Source organism: Coffea eugenioides, chromosome 9 (genome assembly GCF_003713205.1).
Source record: "Coffea eugenioides isolate CCC68of chromosome 9, Ceug_1.0, whole genome shotgun sequence".
NCBI lineage: Eukaryota > Viridiplantae > Streptophyta > Magnoliopsida > Gentianales > Rubiaceae > Coffea > Coffea eugenioides.
The window spans coordinates 2,654,021-2,677,027 of NC_040043.1; the positions used below are offsets into that span (position 1 = coordinate 2,654,021).

General features: G+C 37.9%; 4 protein-coding genes across 5 annotated transcripts; 2 read left to right on the plus strand and 2 right to left on the minus strand.

The window, feature by feature from the left end:
• Nucleotides 1-626: 626 nt before the first annotated feature.
• On the plus strand, nt 627-2,522 carry LOC113783520 (13S globulin basic chain-like). 2 transcript variants are annotated; one of them, XM_027329677.1, is made up of 4 exons: nt 627-1,040; nt 1,395-1,403; nt 1,518-2,042; nt 2,223-2,522. In XM_027329677.1, exons 1-3 carry the CDS (start codon nt 899-901, stop codon nt 1,868-1,870), a joined length of 504 nt encoding a protein of 167 aa, XP_027185478.1. In that variant the 5' UTR covers nt 627-898; the 3' UTR covers nt 1,871-2,042; nt 2,223-2,522. The 2 variants fall into 2 exon arrangements, with proteins under 2 accessions (XP_027185478.1, XP_027185479.1); XM_027329678.1 differs by lacking the exon at nt 1,395-1,403 and having other exon boundaries at nt 782-1,040.
• A 3,586-nt stretch (nt 2,523-6,108) lies between these two features.
• On the plus strand, nt 6,109-8,742 carry LOC113782774 (pentatricopeptide repeat-containing protein At4g16390, chloroplastic). The gene has a single exon (XM_027328694.1). It carries the CDS (start codon nt 6,442-6,444, stop codon nt 8,521-8,523), a length of 2,082 nt encoding a protein of 693 aa, XP_027184495.1. The 5' UTR covers nt 6,109-6,441; the 3' UTR covers nt 8,524-8,742.
• Nucleotides 8,743-9,494: 752 nt separating this feature from the next.
• LOC113783492 (microtubule-associated protein 70-5) lies at nt 9,495-14,345 on the minus strand. Its single transcript, XM_027329641.1, has 11 exons — nt 14,070-14,345; nt 12,435-12,520; nt 12,102-12,167; nt 11,853-12,023; nt 11,539-11,709; nt 11,295-11,450; nt 11,036-11,182; nt 10,859-10,930; nt 10,181-10,774; nt 9,921-10,063; nt 9,495-9,785 (listed from the first exon to the last, which is right to left on the minus strand). The coding sequence occupies exons 1-11, from the start codon at nt 14,170-14,172 to the stop codon at nt 9,767-9,769; spliced, it is 1,728 nt and encodes a 575-aa protein (XP_027185442.1). The 5' UTR covers nt 14,173-14,345; the 3' UTR covers nt 9,495-9,766.
• A 6,437-nt stretch (nt 14,346-20,782) lies between these two features.
• LOC113783301 (two-pore potassium channel 1-like) lies at nt 20,783-21,967 on the minus strand. Its single transcript, XM_027329394.1, has 2 exons — nt 21,072-21,967; nt 20,783-20,945 (listed from the first exon to the last, which is right to left on the minus strand). Exons 1-2 carry the CDS (start codon nt 21,965-21,967, stop codon nt 20,783-20,785), a joined length of 1,059 nt encoding a protein of 352 aa, XP_027185195.1.
• Nucleotides 21,968-23,007: the final 1,040 nt, after the last annotated feature.

A 23,007-nucleotide genomic window follows, 5' to 3' on the forward strand; every position in this document is an offset into this window, starting at 1 on the left:
AGAAATAAAATTTAAAATAAAATAAAATAATATATATATATATATATATATATATATATATATATATATATAAAAGTAGCAATGTGCTAGCGTCACAGGAAGGAATGCAGAAAGGAGCTAGTAGTACTTAACAGTTGGTAAAAGTAAAAAAAACGCATATGAATTTGCATGCCATCTCAAATGCTCTCGATGCATTCAGCGGCCGCATGCAATAATAAATGTCAAAAGTTTGGTCAACAAAAGAACAACCAACGTTTTTTTTTGTTTGAGAATAACAACCAACGTTAGTTTGATCATCAATTCATGAATTCCTCAACCAACAACCTTCCAGGACACCATGGCACGGCAGTAAATGGAGTATATATATATATATATATATAGTAGCAAGACAAGACAAGACAAGACGAGAGACAGACTCACTCACAGTAACCTATTTTAGTTAGATTGATTAATTAATTTCGGGTTGGTTTGGTTGTCTCTGTCTTCAACATAAGTAGATAACGTCCCACCAGCATTCAGCCAAAACTTTCGTCGTCCTCTCACGTGCCCGGCATGTGGATTGGAAGCATTCAGTCCTTCGCGCCTTGCGCGTTAGCTTCCCACCTGGCCTCGCTGCCGGTATCCCATGTGCTTCTGCTGCCCTCGCTGCCAGTATTCCTCGCTGCCCCGCTGCTTCTCTTTGCAGCTCCTCTCTCTCTTTCTTCTGTCATTCTTTTGCTTCCTCTTTTCTCTTTCTCTTCTTTTTTTTCCCCCCCCCCAACAACAATGATGCTTCAGCGGTCCAGACGTTTGGTTCTCCTCCTCTTCCTCCGTGGTGAGTTTTCTTCTTCTTTCTTTTCTTCCTTTTCGGTGACATGCAGTCTTTGCTGTGAGTTTTCTGCATTATCTTTTCTTTAGCATGAAACTGATGTTTTTGCTCTTTGTTCTTGTTTCCCTTCTCGAGCCGCACAATGCCCATCGAGCCTCTGTCTCTCGCTTTCTCTGGGTTTCAGTCATCCAAATCGGCTGCCGTCCGTTCGCTTCTCCTCCTCTCCTCCGTGGTAAGTTTTCTTGTTCTTCCTTTATGGTTAGGTTCGTCTTCGCTGTGAGTTTCCCCTATAAATTTTTTTTTTTGGTTCTTTGGGTCCTCTAGATCTACTATTTTGCTCTTCGGAAGGTTGCAAACTTGCTCTTTCAATGATGTGGTTGTGCTTTTTTTTTTTCTTGATTTGAGAATAGCTTCTTACAAGTCATGTTCAGTTGTGGGTATTTAGAAGACTTGGGTTCTGTTCTGTTTTAGGTACTAGCTACATGTGCAGTCGTGGGTTTTTTTTAACCATTCTCTTGCCTTTCTCTTTCAATGCTTCTCTCTTTTACTGGTTTGAGAAACGATTCTTGAGACTTCCTTCTTACAGACCAAGGAGGTGCCGTCTTCGCCCCTTTTTGCTCCCCGAACGCAGGCCTTTTGTTTTTCCTCTCGGGTAAGGTACGATCTTGCCCTTCTTTTTCCTCTCGGTTTGACTATTTTTTCTTGACAGGAGGCTTGGGTGTTCTTGGGGGTTTCTCAACTGATTTTGTTTCCAGAGCTTTCGATCTCACCCAAGATGAATCAGATCAGCTCCTGACGTGCCAAACCGGTGCTTTAATTGTCAAGCTTGTTGAGGGTCAAACGTTGCACGATCCATGCAAAGATGCTGATCACATCGAGATGTTATTCGACTTTGAAAGTGCCAAGCCCAGTATCCACGTCAATCAGGGCGGATCACTGACCATTGCTACTCCTGAAAATTTTCCTTTTCTGGAGAAAATGGGACTAAGTGCTAATGTCGTGAAGTTGGATCCGTTGTCCATGTTAACCCCATGTATACCGCTGATGCATCCTTCCAGTTGATTTACTTCGGTAAAGGCAGTGGTGTGATTCGAATTTCGGGTATGACTGGTAGGAAGGCATTGGACGCCCGGGTGCAGAGCGGCCAGTTACTCGTCGTGCCTAAATTCTTCTCTGCTGCCAAGGTTGCAGATGGAGATGGATTTGAGTATTTCTCTGTTGTCACATCTTTAGAGTAAGTTTTAGTTTGAAGATTATATACTATTATTGTTCTTCCTTGGACTGTTAAGCAAGAAAGGGTTGAAGATCATGGGCTGAGTGAATCTGGCAGAATTTTTAAACCCATCATTTTTCTCAAAAAAAGGCAGTAACAATTGGAGATTCTCATTACTTTTTTTTTTTTTGCCTTTTGCAGGCCATCTTTTGTTCAGTTGGCCGGGGAAATGTCAGTTTGGAAGGCAATGGCTCCCTCAGTTCTACAAGCTTCTTTCAATGTTATCCGGGGTTCGTGGAACTTTTCAAAAACAAGATTGCCACGGGTAAAATTATTGTTCCTCCTAAGAATTGAGTTGAGAAATAGGACTTAGCAGCTGCTGGAGGTGGACTACAAAGGCTAAAATAAGATACAGACTGCATCTAGACCATTGCCTTGAGAGGCCACTTAATTTGTCATAATTTGAATTAATTAGTTCTCAAGTTTGAGGTCTATGTTTTATATATTATTTCTTGCCAACTTGTTCGCGTCTTTGAGATCCGTGCTTAGTATTATTTCTCGCCCATATTAGTTTTTATCATATGTTTATTTGATAATTTTCCTTTTCTATAGAAGAAAATTCAAACATAAACAGAATTGGAAAGTGTTCTTTGAATTTTTTTCCTCCGCATTGCGATATTTTTTTTTTGTTCCTCCGGTGTCCGGTCTACATGGGTTTGATGCTGGTCTGCACTCCTGACAGCTCCAGTGGTTCCCCCTTACAACCTCGAAAACATGAAAATCATGCCTTTTTTTGCGTTGCTCCTCTTTTGCATCTCTAGAAAACATTTGTCTTTTACTACCACTTTATTTGGAGGTCTTCCAAGGCTGACATTATTGATGCACTAAATCAATATTATGCATTCACACTACTGTTATCCATAGGCCCTCAGTGTCTATGTCTCTGTCTGTTATTGAAGCAACAAAAGGGTTTCAAAAGAAGCAAAATAACAGGAGTAAGGGGAGAAAGATATTGCCCGAGAACTCGGATTTCCAACATAAATTTACGTATATATATGCATTCCAAGTGTCCCATTATTTGTTCAAGCTTCAAAATTACTCTCTTGACCTCTTCTTCCTTTCAAGATCTCCTCAGTCCTCACCTACGAAAAATGATTCTTTGTTAGTACTCCAACTTTCAGGTCTACTTCAATTGGTACCATTCTAATATCTTATCTAAAAAGGGAGAAAAAAAACTTAATTGAGTGAGCTTACTCATACTCTAAAAATGTAGACGCGTGCAAAATTTGAACTATGCTACGTATCTCAACCGATATTAATCTATAAACGAGTTTACCTAGATCTTTCTTAGCATTAATTTCCACATATTTAATTGAACTTATAGATCAAATTACCCAAATATTTAGTTGCTTTTAACCCCTAAATACATAAGCGAAAATCATTGAAGATCAGAGTTTTGCTATGTCTACCATCTTATAATTGATATATGTTAATTATAAAATTTCAGTGAAAGAATTTTGATTCGTTTTGATTCATCAAGTTTTGTGTGCACAAAAAAATTAACGCATTATAAAAATATTTATCAATCATTCGTGTATTTTTTTAACTCTTTTTTTTTATTTCACATACATCAAATTACAAAAAAATTATTTGAAAAAAATCCCAAATAAACTTTTGGTTTTATAAATTGAGCATAGAGTATGAATATCAGGCCATGCAACATGTTATTCACGGTACCCCACAAGCGCACCAACGACTTTATTTCAAAGTTCAAAGTTCAAACGTCTCTCTCCTCTCTCTTTCTTTCTGACTGCATATCCATGCACTGCAGCCTTTCTTCCTTGGTTATCAAATTTTACCGCCTGAGCTGAGCTCTCTCTTGTATCAAGAACAATTGTCCCATGCATCTGTAAATGCCACTCAATGCCCTCAACCTAAGGCCTTTTCTCTTCACTTTTTATGCGGGTTTGTGGGGAGACTTCTAAATCTTTTCCTGTTCTTTCTACCTTTTTATTTCTTTAGGTGCATAAAAGCAGTAACAAGTGTCAAAAATTTGATGAACATTCTTCCCTTTGTCACTTCCTTCATCCACAACTAGAAGAGCAACATATTCACGGTTTGATTCTGATTTATGTCCTTTGTAGTTCGTTCTTGATACCGCATGTTCGTTGATGTTTATGACCAGGTTCGTTCGGGTTTATTTTGTTTCTTTTAATTGCTGAAGAAAGGGGTAATATTGAAGTTTGAGAACAGTACATTTCAGATTCTGGGTGTCTGTTGTGATTTCTTGGATGCCCTTTCTGGGAGCTGATTATCCAGCTTAATTTCTCTGGTGTTATTTGACGAGGTCTAACATGTTCAATGCATGACTCTGTGGATTAAATCTTTGCAAAGTATAGCATGTTTAGTGTCTCCTGTAATCTTCAGATCTTGCTACTCTGATCAATGATTATGCTTTTCAATCTGTTTGAGAAGTGTCTTTGCGCTCAATATTGGTAGTAGTAGCAGTTGTTGGTTTTTTTGTTTGTTTGTGGTGTTCCCTTCAAGCAGTGGTTTTGTACTTGGTTGTTTGCTATTCGCCATGTGCTTCTTTTACCATTTTTGTGAATTTGTTGTACAAGCTCATCACATGCCAGAGCCCAGAGTGAAAAATCTATAAAATTTTGGCATGAACATTCATACTTCTACATAGTGAAAAATCTTTAATTTTGGTATGAAGACAACATAGACCAGCTTACGCACGACTTTTGATCACATTGATATGCGCATCTTGGTGAGCATACACATTTCTTTTCCTTTTTTCCACCCTCTTGGTCATCTTATACTTGGTTATGCACAGACCCTTCCGCAATATATAACACCGGGATTACATGAAACCAAAACTCCAACAATCAATCTCGCTAGTGGACACCGAACATATTTTCTTGGAATGACCGCGGCCAAATTTGATCAAAACTGGACCACATTCGTTGCAGACCATGAATTTCGAAATGGCGAAGTTGTTCTCTTCATGCCCCAATCCAAATCCTGTTTTTCCATCATCATCTTCGATCGGAAAGGGAATGAAAGAATGTATCCATGGCACTATAATTTTAATATTTAGCCTCATGTTCTTTCCGTTTTAAGTTCATTTTGTTTCTTTCTCAGACGTTGAAGGACTATGCTTTAATCAGCTTTGTACCGTTGTTTTACACCTTTACTGCTAACTCTGTTTTCCTTGTGCTTCTTTATATTGCCTTTCTTACACTATATGTTCAGTCTCTTCATGTAGCGTTCCTGCTCATGATACTGCGCTGGGCATTAACACTTTTATTCCTACCGCGCAGAGCGCGGTTTATGCCTCCTAGTCTGTAATAAATTGTCACTCAGAGCCGGCGTCGTCCTGTTGGATTGTTACAAAATACTATTATTTTTTTTTTTGTCGACGGAGTGGGGTGTCCGGGTCAAGTCCGTAAAGGCGGCCCGACTAATTCCCACTCCGGCCCGGTCTAACGTCCCAACCAGACCTAGCACGTTAGATGCACGGCGAACTGATGTTGCTGCAGAGGTTCGACCCCAGGACCTAACGGTCCTGAGGAAGAGGCGCCAACCACCAGCCCATTCACGTGGGTTACAAAATACTAATTGAGGAGAAGAAATTGCGAACGTGGTGGGGTCAGTAATTCGTTGTCCTTCCAATTCCAAACCCTCCTTTCTCTCAGGGGATCCTTTCATCGTGGTCTGGACTCTGAAGTAGCAGTAGTGGTAGTAAAAAGGAGGCTTTTACTCTCTAATTCTCCCAAACCAAAAAAAAAAAAACGTCTTTGCGGCTCGGGGTTTTGGTTGCGTGTGGCGGCCGGCCCATGAAATTAATTAAGCTTTCAGAGGGACACTACACACCCATATAATCCTCTTTTAACCAGTGCATCATTTCATCTGAGGGATGGATGAGGGCATTTTCTCTGCTTCTCTTATTTTTCTCCTCTCTTCTCTTCTTGAGTAGTGAATAGTAGTGATTGCCCTTCTCAAGTACAGAGTAAAGTAGTAGTAGTATATAGTAGTACCAATTACTCTCCGTTTTTAAATTGTACTGCTCCGTTTCAACATACTACTGTTACCGGTCATGAGAAAAAAATTCTTGCTTCAGTTTCTTGTATGAGGTAGCAGAAATCTATAGGTCGAAACTCGAACGAACGTCCGACAAATGACCTAAGAAATGATTTACAAATTTTCCTGGTGCCCATTGGGCTAGTGAACCCAATGGATGATAAGGCCTCACCTAAAAATTAGCTAGCTGAAAACACCACCATCTCCAGTCCTTGCACCCCACCGGCAGCCCAATGTAGAAAAAAAAAAAAAAAAAGGAAGGAAACTCAAATGCTGCGGACTGCTCTGCTGAGTGACGAGTGACGACTGAGAAGGAAGGAGAGTAGAGAGAAGAATGGTGGCCGCCTCCTATTCGCCGTCTCATGTCTCTCACGACCCACACCTCTTCTGTAACTCTCTTTTTCCCACTCACCTCCACCAACTCAGAATCGTCCCCCATAACGCCCTCGCTTTTCCTCCTCTCAAGCCCCATCCAAAACCTTCCCTCTCTATACCGGCTTCCCAACAACAATCCCCCTCAATTTCCCACCGCCCAGATGCTAAAACCATCTCTTCTTCCTCAAAAAGCTATATCTGGGTCAACCCCAACAGCTCCAGGGCATCAAAGCTCAGGCGCAATTCCTACGATTTCAGGTATGCTTCTTTAGTCCAAGCTTCCCAACAATTGGACTCGTGTGACCCTGTAGAAGCTGACGTTATTAGTATTTTGGCTAATTTGGGTGGCAAAGTTGTAGAACAAGATGCTGCAGTTGTGCTCAATAACATGTCCAACTCTGAAACTGCGCCTTTGGTGCTCAGATACTTTCTGGAAAGGCTTAAGTTGAAGAAAGAAGTGATTTTGTATAATGTTACCTTCAAGGTGTTTAGAAAATGTAGAGACTTGGACAGAGCCGAGAAATTGTTTACGGATATGATTGAGAGAGGAGTTAAGCCCGATAATGTCACCTTTTCCACCATAATTAGCTGCGCCAGGCTGTCTTCTTTACCTGAGAAAGCCGTCCAGTGGTTCGAAAAAATGCCGTCTTTTGGGTGTGAACCGGATGTGGTTACCTATTCTGTGATGATTGATGCGTACGGGAAGGCTGGGAATGTAAATCTGGCTTTAACTTTGTATGACCGTGCTAGGACGGAAAAATGGCGAATTGATGCTGCTACCTTTTCGACTTTGATTAGGATTTATGGGACGGCCGGGAATTTTGATGGTTGCTTGAATGTTTACGAGGAAATGAAGGCTCTGGGAGTTAGGCCTAATTTGGTTGTCTATAATTCCTTGTTGGATGCGATGGGGAGGGCCAAGAGGCCCTGGCAGGCAAAGAACATATACAGAGACATGATCAACAATGGGTTTGAGCCCAGCTATGGGACGTATGCTGCCTTGCTTCGGGCCTATGCTAAGGCTCGGTACGGTGAAGATGCGCTTGATGTGTATAGAGAGATGAAGCACAAGGGCTTGGAGTTGAGTGTCGTTCTCTACAACACTCTGTTGTCGATGTCTGCTGATGTGGGATTTATTGATGAAGCTGTTGAAATTTTTGAAGCTATGAAAGGTTCTGAGAGTTGCAAGCCTGATAGCTGGACGTATTCTTCCATGATCACAATATATTCCTGCAGCGGCAGAGTCTTTGAGGCGGAATCCACATTAAATGAGATGTTGGAAGCGGGCTTTGAGCCTAATATCTATGTCTTGACTTCACTGATCCAGTGTTATGGGAAGGCCAACCGCATAGATGATGTAGTTAGGACTTTTGATCGACTGCTGGGTTTAGGAATAACGCCTGATGAGAGATTCTGTGGTTGTCTTCTTAACGTAATGACTCAAGCACCAGCTCAAGAACTTGATAAGTTGACCAGATGCATTCAGAAGGCTGACGCCAAACTTGGTCATGTGGTGAAGCTCCTTGTGGGCGAGGAGAACATTGAAGGTGACATCTTGCGGAAGGAAGCTGGCGAACTCTTTCATGAAGTTGGTTCTGATGTTAGAAAAGCATATTGCAACTGTTTAATTGATCTTTGTATCAAGATTGATCTCTTGGAGAAAGCTTGTGAGCTGCTAGACCTCGGCCTTAAACTCGAGATTTATACTGATATACAGTCTAGAACTCCAACCCAATGGTCTTTACATTTAAAGAGTCTCTCACTTGGGGCAGCTCTGACGGCATTGCATATATGGATAAATGACTTGTCCAAGGCCCTTGAAAGTGGGGAGGAGCTGCCTTCACTGCTTGGGATCAACACTGGTCATGGAAAACATAAGTATTCAGAGAAAGGTCTAGCAGGTGTTTTTGATTTACATCTGAAGGAACTGAATGCTCCATTCCACGAGGCACCTGACAAGGCTGGGTGGTTTTTGACGACAAAGGTTGCAGCCACATCGTGGTTGGAGTCTAGAAGCACTCCTGAGGTAGTTGCTGCTTAGAGATTGTTCTTTGTCTGGCTTACATTTTCAATACTAGCTTTTAATTTTGATAAAAGATCTGGGAAAAGGGTATAACTTATTTTGATTTTCTTTGTTTTTGTTAATCTAGATCTCTCTCTAGATTAATTTTGTCATGGTAATGCTCAAAATGTAGTTGCTATCAGATGATTTTTCCAATTTCGATTGAGCTTATGGTGCAAGATTAAAGGAGTTTTAGAATTTTCAAATCCCATAACTACTCTTTAAGTATGCTTGGTAACGTCTTATGGAAACAGCTTTAGAGGAAATCAAAATGGTGAGGGATTGACTTTGGACTTATGATAAATATTACATTTAATAATTCGTAAACATCTGCTAATTTTTTCACTAATAGGGATTTACCTAGATAAATCAGGTGCTCAAATTCTTTGACTGATGTTCCAGCATGAAATAAGTAGCTGAAATTATTAAGTTATGTTTAAATTTCATGTTCACTGAAGCCTCCAAAAAAGAGTTGATGTCACTCGGGTCTAAACTCCCAAATACCACATGTTTAGAATATGCAAAATCATCTGCATGTTCTGTTTCTCTAACATATGGAAAAACCTCCTGAATCCTATCTACATTTAATTTCGCCCTATATCTTCACAGAGGTAGCATATGACTGACAATATGTTGTAAGAGCAGGAGCCTGATTACTATTATTTTTTTATGTCTAGTTGTAAACATCCTGCCAACAAAAGTATATGAGAACTATTTGGTGCAAGGTACAAAAATAACTCAGCTTGCCATTGAAATTCATCTGGGAGTCATATTGTTGCTAATGAACTGTATCCAGTAATATTTTACTCCTAGCCTGTTGGTTCCTAAAGAGTATTTAGTGTATGCCAGTTGTCCAGATTGCTATTACTAGTGTCTTCTCAATGTTCAACCTCTAATTCTAGACACAGGATGTGAGAAAATAAAAAATACTTGAAATTGTAGTCCATTGATATGTAAAAACACTTTCATATCATGATAAAACAAGCCATATTAGGTCTTAAACGGGATGCCTGGAATACAAGCATGATACAAGCGGATTACTAGTATTGTTTCAGTTACTAACACTGTAGGAAATAAAAATAAGGAAACAAGGTGTAAACATGGACGAAACAAAAGCTAATTAGCAACCACTGAGATGCTCTTCATGTACATGTCCATACATATCACAATTGTCTGGTGCACCTACTCCTCATACCTCCATTTCTTCAGAATTGAAACTTTTTCAAGATGCTTTTGTGGCCCTAATGGATATAATGAACCATCAGAAAGGAAATTGATGTTGAACCTTTATGTATTAAAATATGGTAAAAACGGTGTAACTCTAATGAGCAAGGAAAGTTAACGAAAGGTAATTACAGGTATAGGGAAATACATACCTCCTAGATGAGTTCATATTTCTAATCTTGTCATCCACCTTGGTAGAAATTGAACTCTTATCTTTCCTCGTTGCTTCTCTCTTTGTTCTCTTATACTCCATTTCTAGGGCTTTTGCCAAAGTCTCAATCTTTTTATTAAGCATCTGTAAATGAACAAATTTGTGATGCTGGATTCAGACTGAATAAAAACCAAAAACAGTAAAGAGAGCATGCGTGCGCAAATACCAATCATACAAATCCTAAGAATTGTTAATGTTCACCTTGATATCCTCATCTTTAGTATTCAGATTACTGTCTTTTGCCTCACAAAACTTCCTCAAAATTAGGACCTCTTTCTGAAGCCGGTCATATAGAAACCCTGAAACAGTATCAGTATTTTCAGTGTTGGCCCTAGCCGTACCTTTTGCTTCCTGATTGTCACCAAATTTGCTTTTTATGTTCCCTGATCCTGGGATTTCAGTGTTGTCACACATAACAACATCCATTGCAGAATTTTCTTTTCCATCCTTGTTCTCCTTTTCACTGCTGTCCATGACTTTCTTTCTAGTAGCCCACAAACCTTTTATTAGTGGATTTTCTGAAGCATATATCTTTTTTATACCACTGGACTTCACTTTTTCTGCAAAATCAGTTTTCATCTTCTCCACAGATGACATGTCAGGACTTCTAACTGTGGTAGCTCTTGGTTGTGATTTGGATCTCTTCTTCAATCCAGCATTACTTGAAAGGATCCCAAAGAAGTTATTGGTTTTTTCAGATTTTAAGGATCCGCTATATGTGTTTGGATCGATGGGGATACTGGATGCATACTTCAAGCCATCTTCCAATGTCTTTAACCTGAGCTTCAGTTTATCCTGGATCATAAATGAAATGCAATCAAATATTTCTGATTTAATAGGTTAAGTGAGTAAAATATTAGTGGACATGATCATTTAGACCTTCAATTGAGCTTCTGCCTTGGCTGTTTTCTCTGATATAGCCAACTTGTCTCTCAGACGTTGCATCTCTGCCTGCAAGACAAGGATGTAATAAAAAAATTGCAAAATGAAGTTGTTCTCTTCATCTGCAAGGGGTTAAACCACGAAAAGCAGATTATGTAATCATAACAGGGATACCTGCAGCAATCTTCTCTCTTCTAGCCATTGCTTGACAGGCATAACTTTGTCATTCTCGTCCTTCCACTCATTAGCCACCACACTTGCTACTCGGTTTGCTGAAACCTTGATTCTTGCTAGTTCCCTTTCCAGTGTCCTCTTCTCCTCCTACATGATTGTGCAGAATTATCACCAGTTATTATAAACTTTATTGACAGTTCTCAGCTTGACAGGCTGAAAGGCATCCCCATCCGGAAAAATTAAAAAAATGGTGATCTACTTGTAATTCAGAAATTTGCCGTCGGTAGTCTCGAATTGTGTTGGCAGCTTCTCCAGCGGCAAGAATTGCCTCCTCAAGCTCCTTAATGGTTTGGCTGAGCTTTTCAACTTCTGAAACTTTTTGACGGTTTGTTTTGTCTAGTATTTTGTTTTCTTCCTGCATAGAGATAGTTGAATATCACATAAATTTATAACTTCCATTCAGGCATTAGCATTTATGGTATCAAATTTTAGTCGGTGCGTGCCTGGCAGATCTCTATCTGTCTCCTGAGCTCAAAGTTCTGATTTTGAACCTCTTCTACAATGAGTGCCCTTTCTAAAGCACTCTTCAGTATCCTCTCCGCCTCAAGCAAAGCTGCTTCTTTTGACTTGTTCAGTCTTTCTATAGCCCTCTTATCCTCCTGCAGTGCTGCAATCTAGAAAGACCAAGATGCATGTAAATTATACAAAAAGACACCTTACAGTTCGTAGGCTCCAGCCTGTGCTTCTCCAGAAAGTAAAAGAAATCCCATATTTTGGTCACGTTTCCTTTTCAGGGAAATTGCCATCTATCGTGTACCTCATTTTTATACATCTTAATATCTGCTTCAAGAGGAGCAATGATGGACTCCATAGGAACAAAATCATCATCCTTTTGATCTGCATAGACTCTTCTAAGTGTTGCTTCAGCAGCATATTGAGCAGCCAATGCTTCTTTCTTCTCATAATTGAGTTTCTTGATGTCAAGGTTCTGAAATTACCACCAAGTAACATATTACTACAAAATGAAGTTTTAGCTGCCTAGGGACACAGAAAGACAAGATTTCACCTTTTGCTCAAGAAGGCTTTCAGTTGCCGTAAGCTTGTTCTTCAATCTGTTCACCTCACTTTCAAGCTGGGAAGATGATAGAAGCGCAAAGTTAAATGTATTCATGACTAGTGTACAAAGCAGTTACAGAATTCTCACTAATCTACGACCCAGACTGTTTACTTTGTCATTAAAATCTTTCCCTAATAGAATCTGTATAGGCACCCGCAGGGCATATTCATGACTGTTTAGTGTTAGGTAAGAACTCAAGTACTGATTATTGCCCCCGCTATTTTTTGAAATTACTTCTCTAAGGTCTATTTAGATATAGGTTCTCAATTGTAATTGTGTTACCTCCTCTATGGCTTTATCCTTCAATACTTCTGTTGCTCTCAGTGCCTTGATTTCACTTTGAGCTTCCCCCAGCTCTCGATCCTTTTCTGCAATTTTTGAACGACACTATTGACATCCTGATGGTAATATATTGCTAATGGCAATTTTGACAAAGTAAAAAACTCGAACTAAAATACAAATCAAGATATTGAAAGCTGCATAATACTACTGATACTGAAAGCCGGTGAATTGATGTTATCCCCAAGGACCCCAAACTACCCATAGTCAGAGATCCTTTTGCATTGATACAGGCTCAAACTGGCCAGTGTCTCTTACAAGACCAGTGTCATTGAACTGGATATTTCCAAGGGTGCTTCTTTAATAAAATTATGGAAGGGGAATTAATAATATGATGGAGGCGTAGAGAAGGGAGGAAAGTCCCTAAAACAAACACGATGCATTTAAGCAAATAGCCACAAAATTTGTTGTTGAGCTTTGCATATTAGCTTCTGCAGCAAGCACTGGAGGAAAATTCTTTGCTAGCCTTTTTCAAGTGCTATTTAGATGGCATGGTCCAAACATCTGGTACCGTACAATCTAACCTACGTGACAGGTAATCGAAATTTACTCAAATGAGAGACCCATGGGGCACAATCAGACGTCAATCCTCAGTTCTGTAATTACCTAACAGATTTCTCCCGAGAGATAAGCTGAAGTAATCATGACTACAAAGACCCATAGAGCTTACAAAGAAAGGCAGCAACTCGTTCGTACGGTAGGCAATTTGAAAAGGGAAAGCAAAACTCAGGTGGGAGCTTACAATTACATGTGTGTGTAATTAATTATACAAGTTAAAGGTCTCTGTCAAGAAACGTTTAGCTGAAATGATCAACAATGGGCCCGGAATCATGTTGTAGCCAGACAGGTTGGATTGAACGAAGGAATGTAACAACTTTGACAACTACTCATTAGTTTTTAACTTTGTTTTAGGTCATGATTAATCTATCATCACCATATATAGACGCCTTTCTTTGCTGTTTGCTCTCTAAGTTTGGTGTTTCAGTCACAGCCACAAGAGCAGAGCTAAGCATGCTACGTAGACGTCTCTTGAGTCTTGAAAAATAAAACATGGCAAGGGCGGCAAATACTAGTAGTAGTAAGACCAAAACATATAAGAACTTAAAAAGTTGTTTCCGGGGACTATTGAATTCTGGGATTTCAAAGTCTTGAAAATTCACAGATCCCAGAGATTAGTTGTAAAAGGATTTTAAGGAATTCAGAAATTTATGGTTTTTTTTTTAAATATTAAATGTGTGCGTTAAGAAGTTGCGGTGAGATAACCCCCAAAAAAAAAAACAAAAATTGCGATGAGATGGACAAGGCAAAAATTGCCAACCATATGTATTAAATTACCCAATAACCCCCACCGAACCTTAAAAAAAAAAAAGTGGAAACAAAAAACCCAAGAGAGAATGAGGAGCAGAAGAATATGAAAAAACCAACTTGACAAACTAATGATCCGTTGCATTGCACCCAAGAGCCAATATTTTGTCAAGTTTTAGCAAACAAGTCGCAAAGCTAAGATACATTGCGAGGTGGAGAAGTCCTCAATACACAGAAGATATGTGGGAAGAGAGGAGGGGTTAATTCTCAAACCTCTGAGTTGGTTTTGCAATCTATTGAGCTCCAAGACCACAGGGTCCGGATGAACAAGACAAAGTTGATGATCATCTCCTCCAACTTCTTCCATGCCCGGCATTTTTCTTCAAGTTTGCCTCTTGAGCAGAGTGTTGATATGCAGAAGAAGCTAAGACTTGCGTAGCTGGACGAGCAGGAGAAAGAAAACGAAGCAATAATAACGCTGAAATGGGCAGAGGGCTTAAGGAAAGCTGTATCCTTGTGTGCCATTATATACTGGTAATGAGTGCCAGTGCTAAAAGTCCATACTGGCTTAACGAATTGACCGCAGAGGGAGGAATGTACATGGGATACGGGACTTCCCCTCGGTTTGAAGCATACTCCAAAATAACTAATCAACATGATAAAGAAATCGAAGCCGGCCAAGCCGGCTACGGTTAGCCAGCACCCCCTCCTTCTCCTTTCCCTCTCACTCATTCTTGACAGTAACCATTGCAATTAATGTTATCATCATTTAACGCATAATTATTGTTTATTTGCTATAATACCAATAACATATCTGTGTTGCTATAATACCTATTTCCTTATAATCCTAAATGTAAGCATAGTAAGTAAATCATAAATGATAAAACAAAAACTTTTTCTAGTTTAGAACTGCCACAATCGAAACGTTCATCCTAAAAGTAAGTGTTCCATGTCCTTCAACCTAAGCTAAAAAATAAAAGGGCTTTTTTTTTTCACCCTCTGTCTCCCTCTCTCTTTAACTGATTGCTACTCCTAAGAGTTAGGAAAATTCTCCTATTGTGTTCTTTTCATAAGAATAGAAACAAATACAAAAGAAATGACGTGTTTCTTGGCTTTCAACTCAAGAACAAAAAATTACACTAATAAGCAACAAAAGATGGTAGGTGGGCTAAGAAGTGTACTTGTTTGCAAGTGCATTAATTGGATCATTTGAACTTTGAAGTGAAAAATGCAAGAAGAGTTTGAAATTTTTTTTTTTTTTTATTTGATTTGGCTAAAAGCATTCTGTAGCATGCTCGAGAGCATGGTCATTCAATTCCCAAGCGTAATTAGCAACTAAGATAAGATGGAGAGAGAGAGAGAGGGAGAGAGATTATTGAGGCATGGTGTTTTTGGTCATGACATGATTTGCAAATGTTGATAGAAAGCTCTTTCTTAGAGGGATCCTTTAATTGCTTAAGCGTTAAATGCTCCCGCGGACTTAGTGGGAAGGCCATGCTTCAAACAGGACGAGATTGAAGTTTGGAAATTTATCAATGTAATTAGAAAGGGATCAAAATGATGAAGTGGCTTGAAAGTACAAATTGATCATATTCAGAAGAAGATTATCAAGGAAAGATCTTTGCTTGTAAGCATGCGTCATGATGCATGATCATGATCGGCTGTAACAGAACTTTGTTGAAGCTGCAGCCTGCTCAAGCAAACTCGCCAACATGGCTCTTTTCATCATCGTAAATACACATAAAACTAGTGTGGTTTTTTTTAAAAAAAAAAAAAAAACCTTTTTTGGGTGAGGCGACGAAATGAAGACTCCATAGTCGTACACCTAACCTACTCGATCGGCTCATTAGCCCTTAAAAAAGGAAAAATAGAGAGGAGAGAAGACAATGTGACATGAATGTTCAAAGGAACTTTTGATTAACAGATCAGATTTTTCACTAATTAATGTTGTCCCTTAATGAAGTTCCTTCCCACTGACCAAATTTCCGAAAATGACTTGAACACTGAAGCGTTGAAATTTGTGAGAGATATTTCTCCTGGGTGTGTGTTCCTCATTTGTTTGAGTAGGTAAAAATTTTGATGGCACATAGGATTTTGTTGATCTTTTACCTAATAATTTTCTCAATGATTTCATGAAGGTGGCGCTTTCATCAAGAGTACCATCTTGAAACCAATCTCCAAAGCACAAAGTAGGAGTTGGCGCGTGCGATTGTAAAGAAAAACTACAATCAAAATCAATGGCTGGGGACTGGGGTTGGACCATAGCTCTTATTTGTTCAAAATTCAGCAGAAAAGAAATGATTTGAACTTCATTACTTCAGTGGATTAATTGCTAAAGAATTGTGTTATCCTTAACAGTCATGAAAAATCATCATTTTTGTGTTCACCTGTTGCACTGTCCCCTTGCAAACCACACCACACCTACTACTAGCCGCCGTGAGTGGGATTGTTAGTAAGCTCGAATTTTCCAAATGCAAATAAGTACCTTTTTTTTATTTTTATTTTCTTCTAATAGTTATATGAAGTTTGGTAACCTCACTAAATTTTCAATTCATTCTCTCTTTCACTTTTTCTTGTTATTTTATAATCATCTAATTTCTCTCCAGTAGTTGTTCGGTAACAAGTTCATTAGCTATAGGAATGTGTTTTATATATGTTGTTCATTGAAGTACATATTTCAATTGATTTGTAAATGGTCTGTTGTTTCCAAAAAAAAAAAAAAAAAAAAGAGTTATATATATGCAATAGTTATATAAAAAATAAAAATTTAATTAAACTGTGAATAGGAGGATGTTTGAATTCCGTTAACCTATATCTCTAATATAATTTAAACAATTTTACCACTACTTTATATTCAATTTCCTTTTCCTTTTCAAATTTGACAATTTGGTCATGCATACAATTTCATTGTGATGTGTGGTATTGTATTAAGTGCAAGCAAACAAAAATATCTCAGTTACAAGTATCTCTTTTCAATAGTATCCACTAGGAGATGATAATGATATATAGCAAACATCTCAAGTGCCATGTTTAATCCAACTCTTTCTTTTCTTTTTTTTTTTGGTGTGAAACAATCGATTGGCCATATTAGTTAGTTGATTTTGGTACTTGTTTAAATTTTCGTAGGCGATCATGTTTATAATAGCTAGTAAGTATTGAATTATGAATTGAGATAGGATTTGGCCTTTGTCTTAAATTTTTTGTGATTTGGTGAAGTGAGTAAAGAGTGACTTGGAAATTAAATAAAGAATATTGCAAGATTAAGTACGGCGCTTTGATTGAAATTTAAGTAACAGAAAGGGGTCTTAGATCGATGACAAAGAGTTTTCAAAATCAAAGTGGGTGTTTGAGCCAATTTTTGAGACCTCAAATTTTATTGGGGAATTATTTATTTATTATTATAGTTTCTAAACACAATCAGAATTTAAACTTGCGCTTGCAAAATTGTGATCCGTATTCAAAAATTTCTTTCTCGACCGTCCTAAATTATGGAGTACTAGAAAGAAGAACTTCACTTTCATCGAGATCACTTAAAATTAAAGAAAGATAAATATTATTAATGTGAAAAAATCTTAATGACTTGAATTTCAAGAAACACGCCCTGCTCCTCTAATTAATCAACTAAGAAGGTCCTTAAAAGTCCAGCAGCATGTGTGTGTGTGGGCTTAATTAAAAACAAACTAGTAAAAAAAAAAAAATCTAGAAAGCAAATTACTCACTAACATTTACCAATGGGTGTTAATTCACACTTCACAGAGGATATTTTTGTTAGTTGACTTCTTCCAGGGCAAAAGTAAAGATAATCTCAAGTGTCCATCCGGCTACCACGCCCAAGGTTGGTGGTAGAAGGCATCCAAAAAGAGAAAAAAAAAATAAAAATTACTACTTGGTTCAAGATATTTTTGTTTTTTTTTTAAGTGTTTTTAAAGTGTTTAAGGGTAACAAAATTTGAAAGATTGTTTATGAATTAAGTGTTATGCATAAATTATATTATAAAGAGCATCTTAATGTATTGCTGGTTAATAAAAGGAAAAAATTCATTGTAATACAAAAGCAAGTATTAATACATAAATAAACTAAAATAAAATAGATAGGAAGAGTGTATATTATGTTTGGTGGTAATTCCAGTTGATTTATGCTAAATAAAATAAGTAAAGTGACTATCCTCGAGTAAAGTGACAGGCAAAGCAAAAATCTTGAGTACTGGAAGTAATGTTGCAAAAGAAAATCACAAAACATGCAAAAAAAAGAGTACATATATGTTACTACAGCAAGATATAAATGCATAGATTTGTTGAAGTAAAAAGTAAGAAAAATTATATTACTAAACATGAGAAAACAAGAAAGTGAAGGAAGCTTTTTCTCTGCAATGTGAAAACGAGAAGGAAATAAAACAGGAACGAAATGAAGCACAATAAATGTTGGTAGTGTATGTGAGGGTGTGTACTATACTATTCAAGTTTAATTTGTTAATAATAATTTCATCTAAAAAGATAGTCTATGAAAGCTAAACTAAACTAGTACTTTGTCTATACTCTAATAATGCAATAAGTTTGAAAAAAAAAACATTTTTCTCTCCAAATTAGAACTCATAATAAATAAGTTTTGTTGAATAATTTAATAATCTGACAGCATAGAAAATAAGAAAAAAAAATGCAAATCTAAGGGTCACCATGAAAACAACAAAAAAGACATTTTAATGAAATATAATAGAAATACACATATTTTTGTCATTTAGACGTTAATGCATTCGTTTGATTAAGAAAGGAAAAAAAATTAATTGTAATAAAAAAATACATATTAAGGTATAAATGAATTAAATAGAATTGATAACAAAATGACATTAGTTTTAAATAATATTTTTCGTTACATTAACAAAATAACAAAATGTCAAAGAATATAACAATTTGAAAAAATCCATGCAATTCGACAATTTTTAACAAATGCAACTTAATTTGTCAAATATAACTTTAAATGATAATTCATAATGAAATAAATATAAATATAAATTCAAATAATAATGATGATAATAACATTGTAATCCGATTAAAACTTAAATTAACTTGTCAAATATAAGTTGAAATGATCATGTAAATAATACTTCAATTGAATTATATCTCTCCAAAATCTAAAGTTTGAAAAGTCTATTAAAAATATTTAAACATTATAAACCGTAGGCAGAGGACCTTATTCCCCTAGTCAATCTTATAAAGCAATGCCAAGCAACTCATAAACCAATTTCAACTTGTCTAAGTTGAGAAGGCAAGCAACTAATAAACCAATTTGCTGGATAAAGCACAGTTCCGTGCCTTCACAGGATTGCTTTCCGTTGGCAAATTTACCTTTTTGCCCTTACCCCGCGACGTGCCGCACTTTTACTGTCTTTGACTCTTCGGATTCATCAACCTAGAGGCTAGAGCTAGGACCAGGGTCAAGGCACCCAAGGCCCAGGACCCCCTCAAACCCATGCATGATCGTTCCTTCAAAATTTCAAATCCATTTTTTTTTCTTTGTTTCTTTTATAAATGTCTTGAAGATTTGCTGCCTTTTTAAAAAATTCTCACAGAACATTTTTTGTAGGCAATCTCATTCTCTGGTTTGTGTTACTCTACTCGTGCATGTTACGATCCATCTGAAGAGTACAGCGCCAAGGCCAACGTTGTGATGGAACGCTTCCCAAGCTGACTGATCCATATGATGAAGACTACGACCTCACATTCTCATATTTGCAGAACCTGTAAAAAGGTGCCACAACCAAACTAGTACTACTTCCTACTGAAATGAAGTAGTTCATTTAGGATTTAGCAGCCACGAGTTCTTAGGGAGAACTGATAATATGCAATGCAAGGGGAAACTAATACTCGAAGTCACATTTGGCTACTGTAAGATGATCAGCTAAAGGGTTTTAAGTGGACAAGGGTAATTGTGTACTTGTGTGAAATAACTATACAACAAGAAAGGCATAAGAAAGGAAAAAAGCCGAAGTTTAGGTTTGTGCTAACCTAACTGCATAAGAAAGGCATAATTGATCACTGCTCAACAATGAATCCCTGCGCCTGCCCCCCTTTTTTCGTATCCGTTTCTTTCCTTAAATGCTTCGACTGAAAATCAACCAGAAAAGAGATTTCAAACAGCACTAAGCAAGGGACAATGGAAATCTCTGTCAAACTTCTGCATTACAAGTATCATTTTGCTGCCGTCCTCATCTCCTCACTCATTATTGCAATCTTTGTTATCATGGCCCCTCATTTTCTGTCAATCTTCTCCTACTTCTGGCCGCTTTTGCTCTCCACCTCTATATTGTTGGGGATAATCATTGTCTTCGGTCAATCTCCCCCTGATTTCTACCGCAATGGAAATGGCGAAGGCTTCCTAGACTATGTTGCCGGGAGGCCAGAAGAGCTGGAGGATTTTTAAGGCTGGTACGTCGGTTGCAAGCATGGTGATTCTACTATTCAACTGTAAAGTCTGTAATGGACTTGAACTCATTGTCAGGTCCCCTTGTATTCGACAGGAGCATGCATCATATTAGGAATGTGATTCAATGCAACCAGATTGTTCCGAACCTTTACACATATGCTGAACCTGTAAATTGAAGGTAATAACTTAATAAAATATCGAATGGGTTCCTAATTCTAACTTGAATTTGGATTCGACACGATGGATGAGGAGAGAACAGGATGAATGTGGATAAAAGGCATCCGCATAATCCCTAAATATAGGTGATGTGGCTGCCAAAAAGCGGCATATAGCAAGAGCTACCTTTTACATCATGAAGGGGAAAGAAAATAAGATGAAATGAGTGTGAAATCCGATCACAGAAATTAAGCACAACACCAAGAGAAATATAGAAAACAATAATCTGCAAAGGACCTTATTAGTTGATATAAGAATTTCTCCGATTACACATTCAACAAGAGAACAACAAAGAACAATGAAAAAGCTCAACATATTTCTAGTGTTCAGCCAATAACAAATGATACCCTTCAGCTTTGGATGTCAGACGAAGTTGTAAGTAGGAGGTCAGATTTTGTCAATGTTCCTGATTGGTCGATGTCTAAGTTTTTAAACTGCTGCATCACCGGTGCAATATCTTCATCGCTTATTTTCCCCATCTCTTTAAGTTTGTACAGTATAAACTCTGATGCACTGGATGAAAATTCGAGGCATATGAATTACTATTCAAGTGAATCTAAAATAAAACTGGAGATAAAAAAAAAAAGACGTACACAAGTGCTCTGCAGGATCAAAACTACGTTTAATGAGCTTAATTACCTGACTGTGCTATCTTGATCAAGATCTGCAGCCTCGAGATCTGTTATCGTTAACTTCCTTGTTAGAACCCACTTTACTAATGATCTTCGCCTACGCTCAGTATACAATTCTGCAAGGCAGTAAAAGACCTGTGCCAAGCAAAGAGTGCTTATCAATATCCAAAAAGAAGCAAAGAGTCGCCCAGCTCTTGTTGAAAAGCTCTTGTCTCCATATCCCAACGTAGTGATAGTGGCACAAACGCAGTATAAGGCATCGAACAAACTCAAATCCTCGACTTCATACAAGAAGATGGTACCAAGAATTATAAGTAGAAGAAGAAGGCTCAGAGCAACAACAAACTTGTATTCAGTTTTGTAGGCTTCAACTTGTTTGAGGATTTCAGACTTGCCAAGTTTCTCCTGCAAGTGTGTCGCTTTAACCAATAGGATTTCCTGTTTTTCCAAGATAGAGTCCGCAGCTTTACTTAAAACAAGGCCAACCAGTGTCATGCCAGCAAACACAAGTATGCAAGCGAGGAGCTTAGACAAATTGCTGTTAGGAACAAGGTCTCCGTATCCAACGGTAGTCATTGTGACAATACAGAAGTAGATTGCGTCGAGAATCTCATTCGTTTTCTTACCGGTTATCTGATTCCTGACGACAGAAAAGCAGAGAACTCCCAAACTGATATAGGCCACCAAAAAAATGACTACTTGTTTATAATTAAGTTTATTTTGAGAAAGAGATTCAGGGTGCTGATCCAATATTCCGTAATCATTCTGCTCATGGAGAAGCATGTCCTTTGGAAGTGCATGGTTAGAGCTGCTTGGCCGCCTTCTCTTCATAGTGTTCTTTTCATTGTGCAGAGAATCCAGAGACCTTGGAAGCAGTGGATCTTCAGAGCAACCATCCTCCATCACAGCTCAAGCAGAGAGGTTCCTGTGGTTAATAATCCTGTACCATTTTAACTTTTGAGTGAGTTTGAACCAGTAACATCCTCCTTGGTGCGTACAAATGTTCATTCAAATCTGTAATCTACATAGCAGAGGATATCTCTATACATGTAGTGATATGACAACTACAGCAAGATGTAGAACTTCATTGGAGATGGAAAAAAGAGCACAAAGTTATCAAGATAAAGATGTCCGATTGATTCCAATTACCATATATGCAATCAAAAAAGAAAACCTCTCTTATTCCATAGATCGTCCTTGAAATAGAACTATGGGGGTCAAATGAAAACTAAAACTCGATCCACGTTAGCGTCTTTATTCACCTTCAAGAAAATTTATATTTTATCATCACCGGTAAGACTGACCATGCAATCAAGCGCCATGGAGTGGTGCTGAATGATTCTAGTCAAACCATGCATGGCATGCTGGTGGAATACCAAATTAATTCCAGATACATATAAGTCTGGAAATCCCACAGGGTCTTGTTTCTGTTTTTGCTGTATGATTGAGTATTTACAAGGATGTCACAGTTCTAGCGAGCACATTATGTCAAATCAGACAAGTAAGTTTGCATGTAGCATATTGCATTATTTGATCGATCAACAACTATGAGAAAAACTGAATTCAACAATATGCATATGTCGAAGCATTCTATAATACTAGGTCACGTACAAATTCACATCCCCATGTGCACGGGTGCAGTAAAAGCAATAAGAGAGAGAGAGAGAGAGAGCCAGGGGGTTAGGCCTGGTGCCGCATTGCCCCAGAACAACAGCGGAAAAAAACCGCCGCCACCAATTTTCGCATCATATAACAAGAATAAAGAAAGAAGAGGATGTGCAAAGGATAAAGGAGATGTTTAACCATACCTTAATAGAATGCGTAATTGGTGCGTTGCATTATGTGGAATACGTCTGCTTGTCATGAGTTAGATTAAGAAAAGATACCGATGTTGGACCATGACCATCAGCACTGAGCTCTGAATCCTCGTACTAATTTTAATT

What these genes read in the sequence shown, in the direction of transcription:
- LOC113783301 (XM_027329394.1), bottom strand. Translation starts at nt 21,967, where the DNA reads ATGGAGGATGGTTGCTCTGAAGATCCACTGCTTCCAAGGTCTCTGGAT. An exon ending in GATCAAGATAGCACAGTCAG is followed by an intron (nt 20,946 to 21,071) that starts GTAATTAAGCTC and finishes ATTTTCATCCAG; the next exon opens with TGCATCAGAGTTTATACTGT.
- LOC113782774 (XM_027328694.1), top strand. Translation starts at nt 6,442, where the DNA reads ATGGTGGCCGCCTCCTATTCGCCGTCTCATGTCTCTCACGACCCACAC.
- LOC113783520 (XM_027329677.1), top strand. Translation starts at nt 899, where the DNA reads ATGAAACTGATGTTTTTGCTCTTTGTTCTTGTTTCCCTTCTCGAGCCG.
- LOC113783492 (XM_027329641.1), bottom strand. Translation starts at nt 14,172, where the DNA reads ATGCCGGGCATGGAAGAAGTTGGAGGAGATGATCATCAACTTTGTCTT. An exon ending in GACAGATAGAGATCTGCCAG is followed by an intron (nt 11,451 to 11,538) that starts GCACGCACCGAC and finishes ATCTCTATGCAG; the next exon opens with GAAGAAAACAAAATACTAGA. An exon ending in GGCAAATTTCTGAATTACAA is followed by an intron (nt 11,183 to 11,294) that starts GTAGATCACCAT and finishes ACAATCATGTAG; the next exon opens with GAGGAGAAGAGGACACTGGA.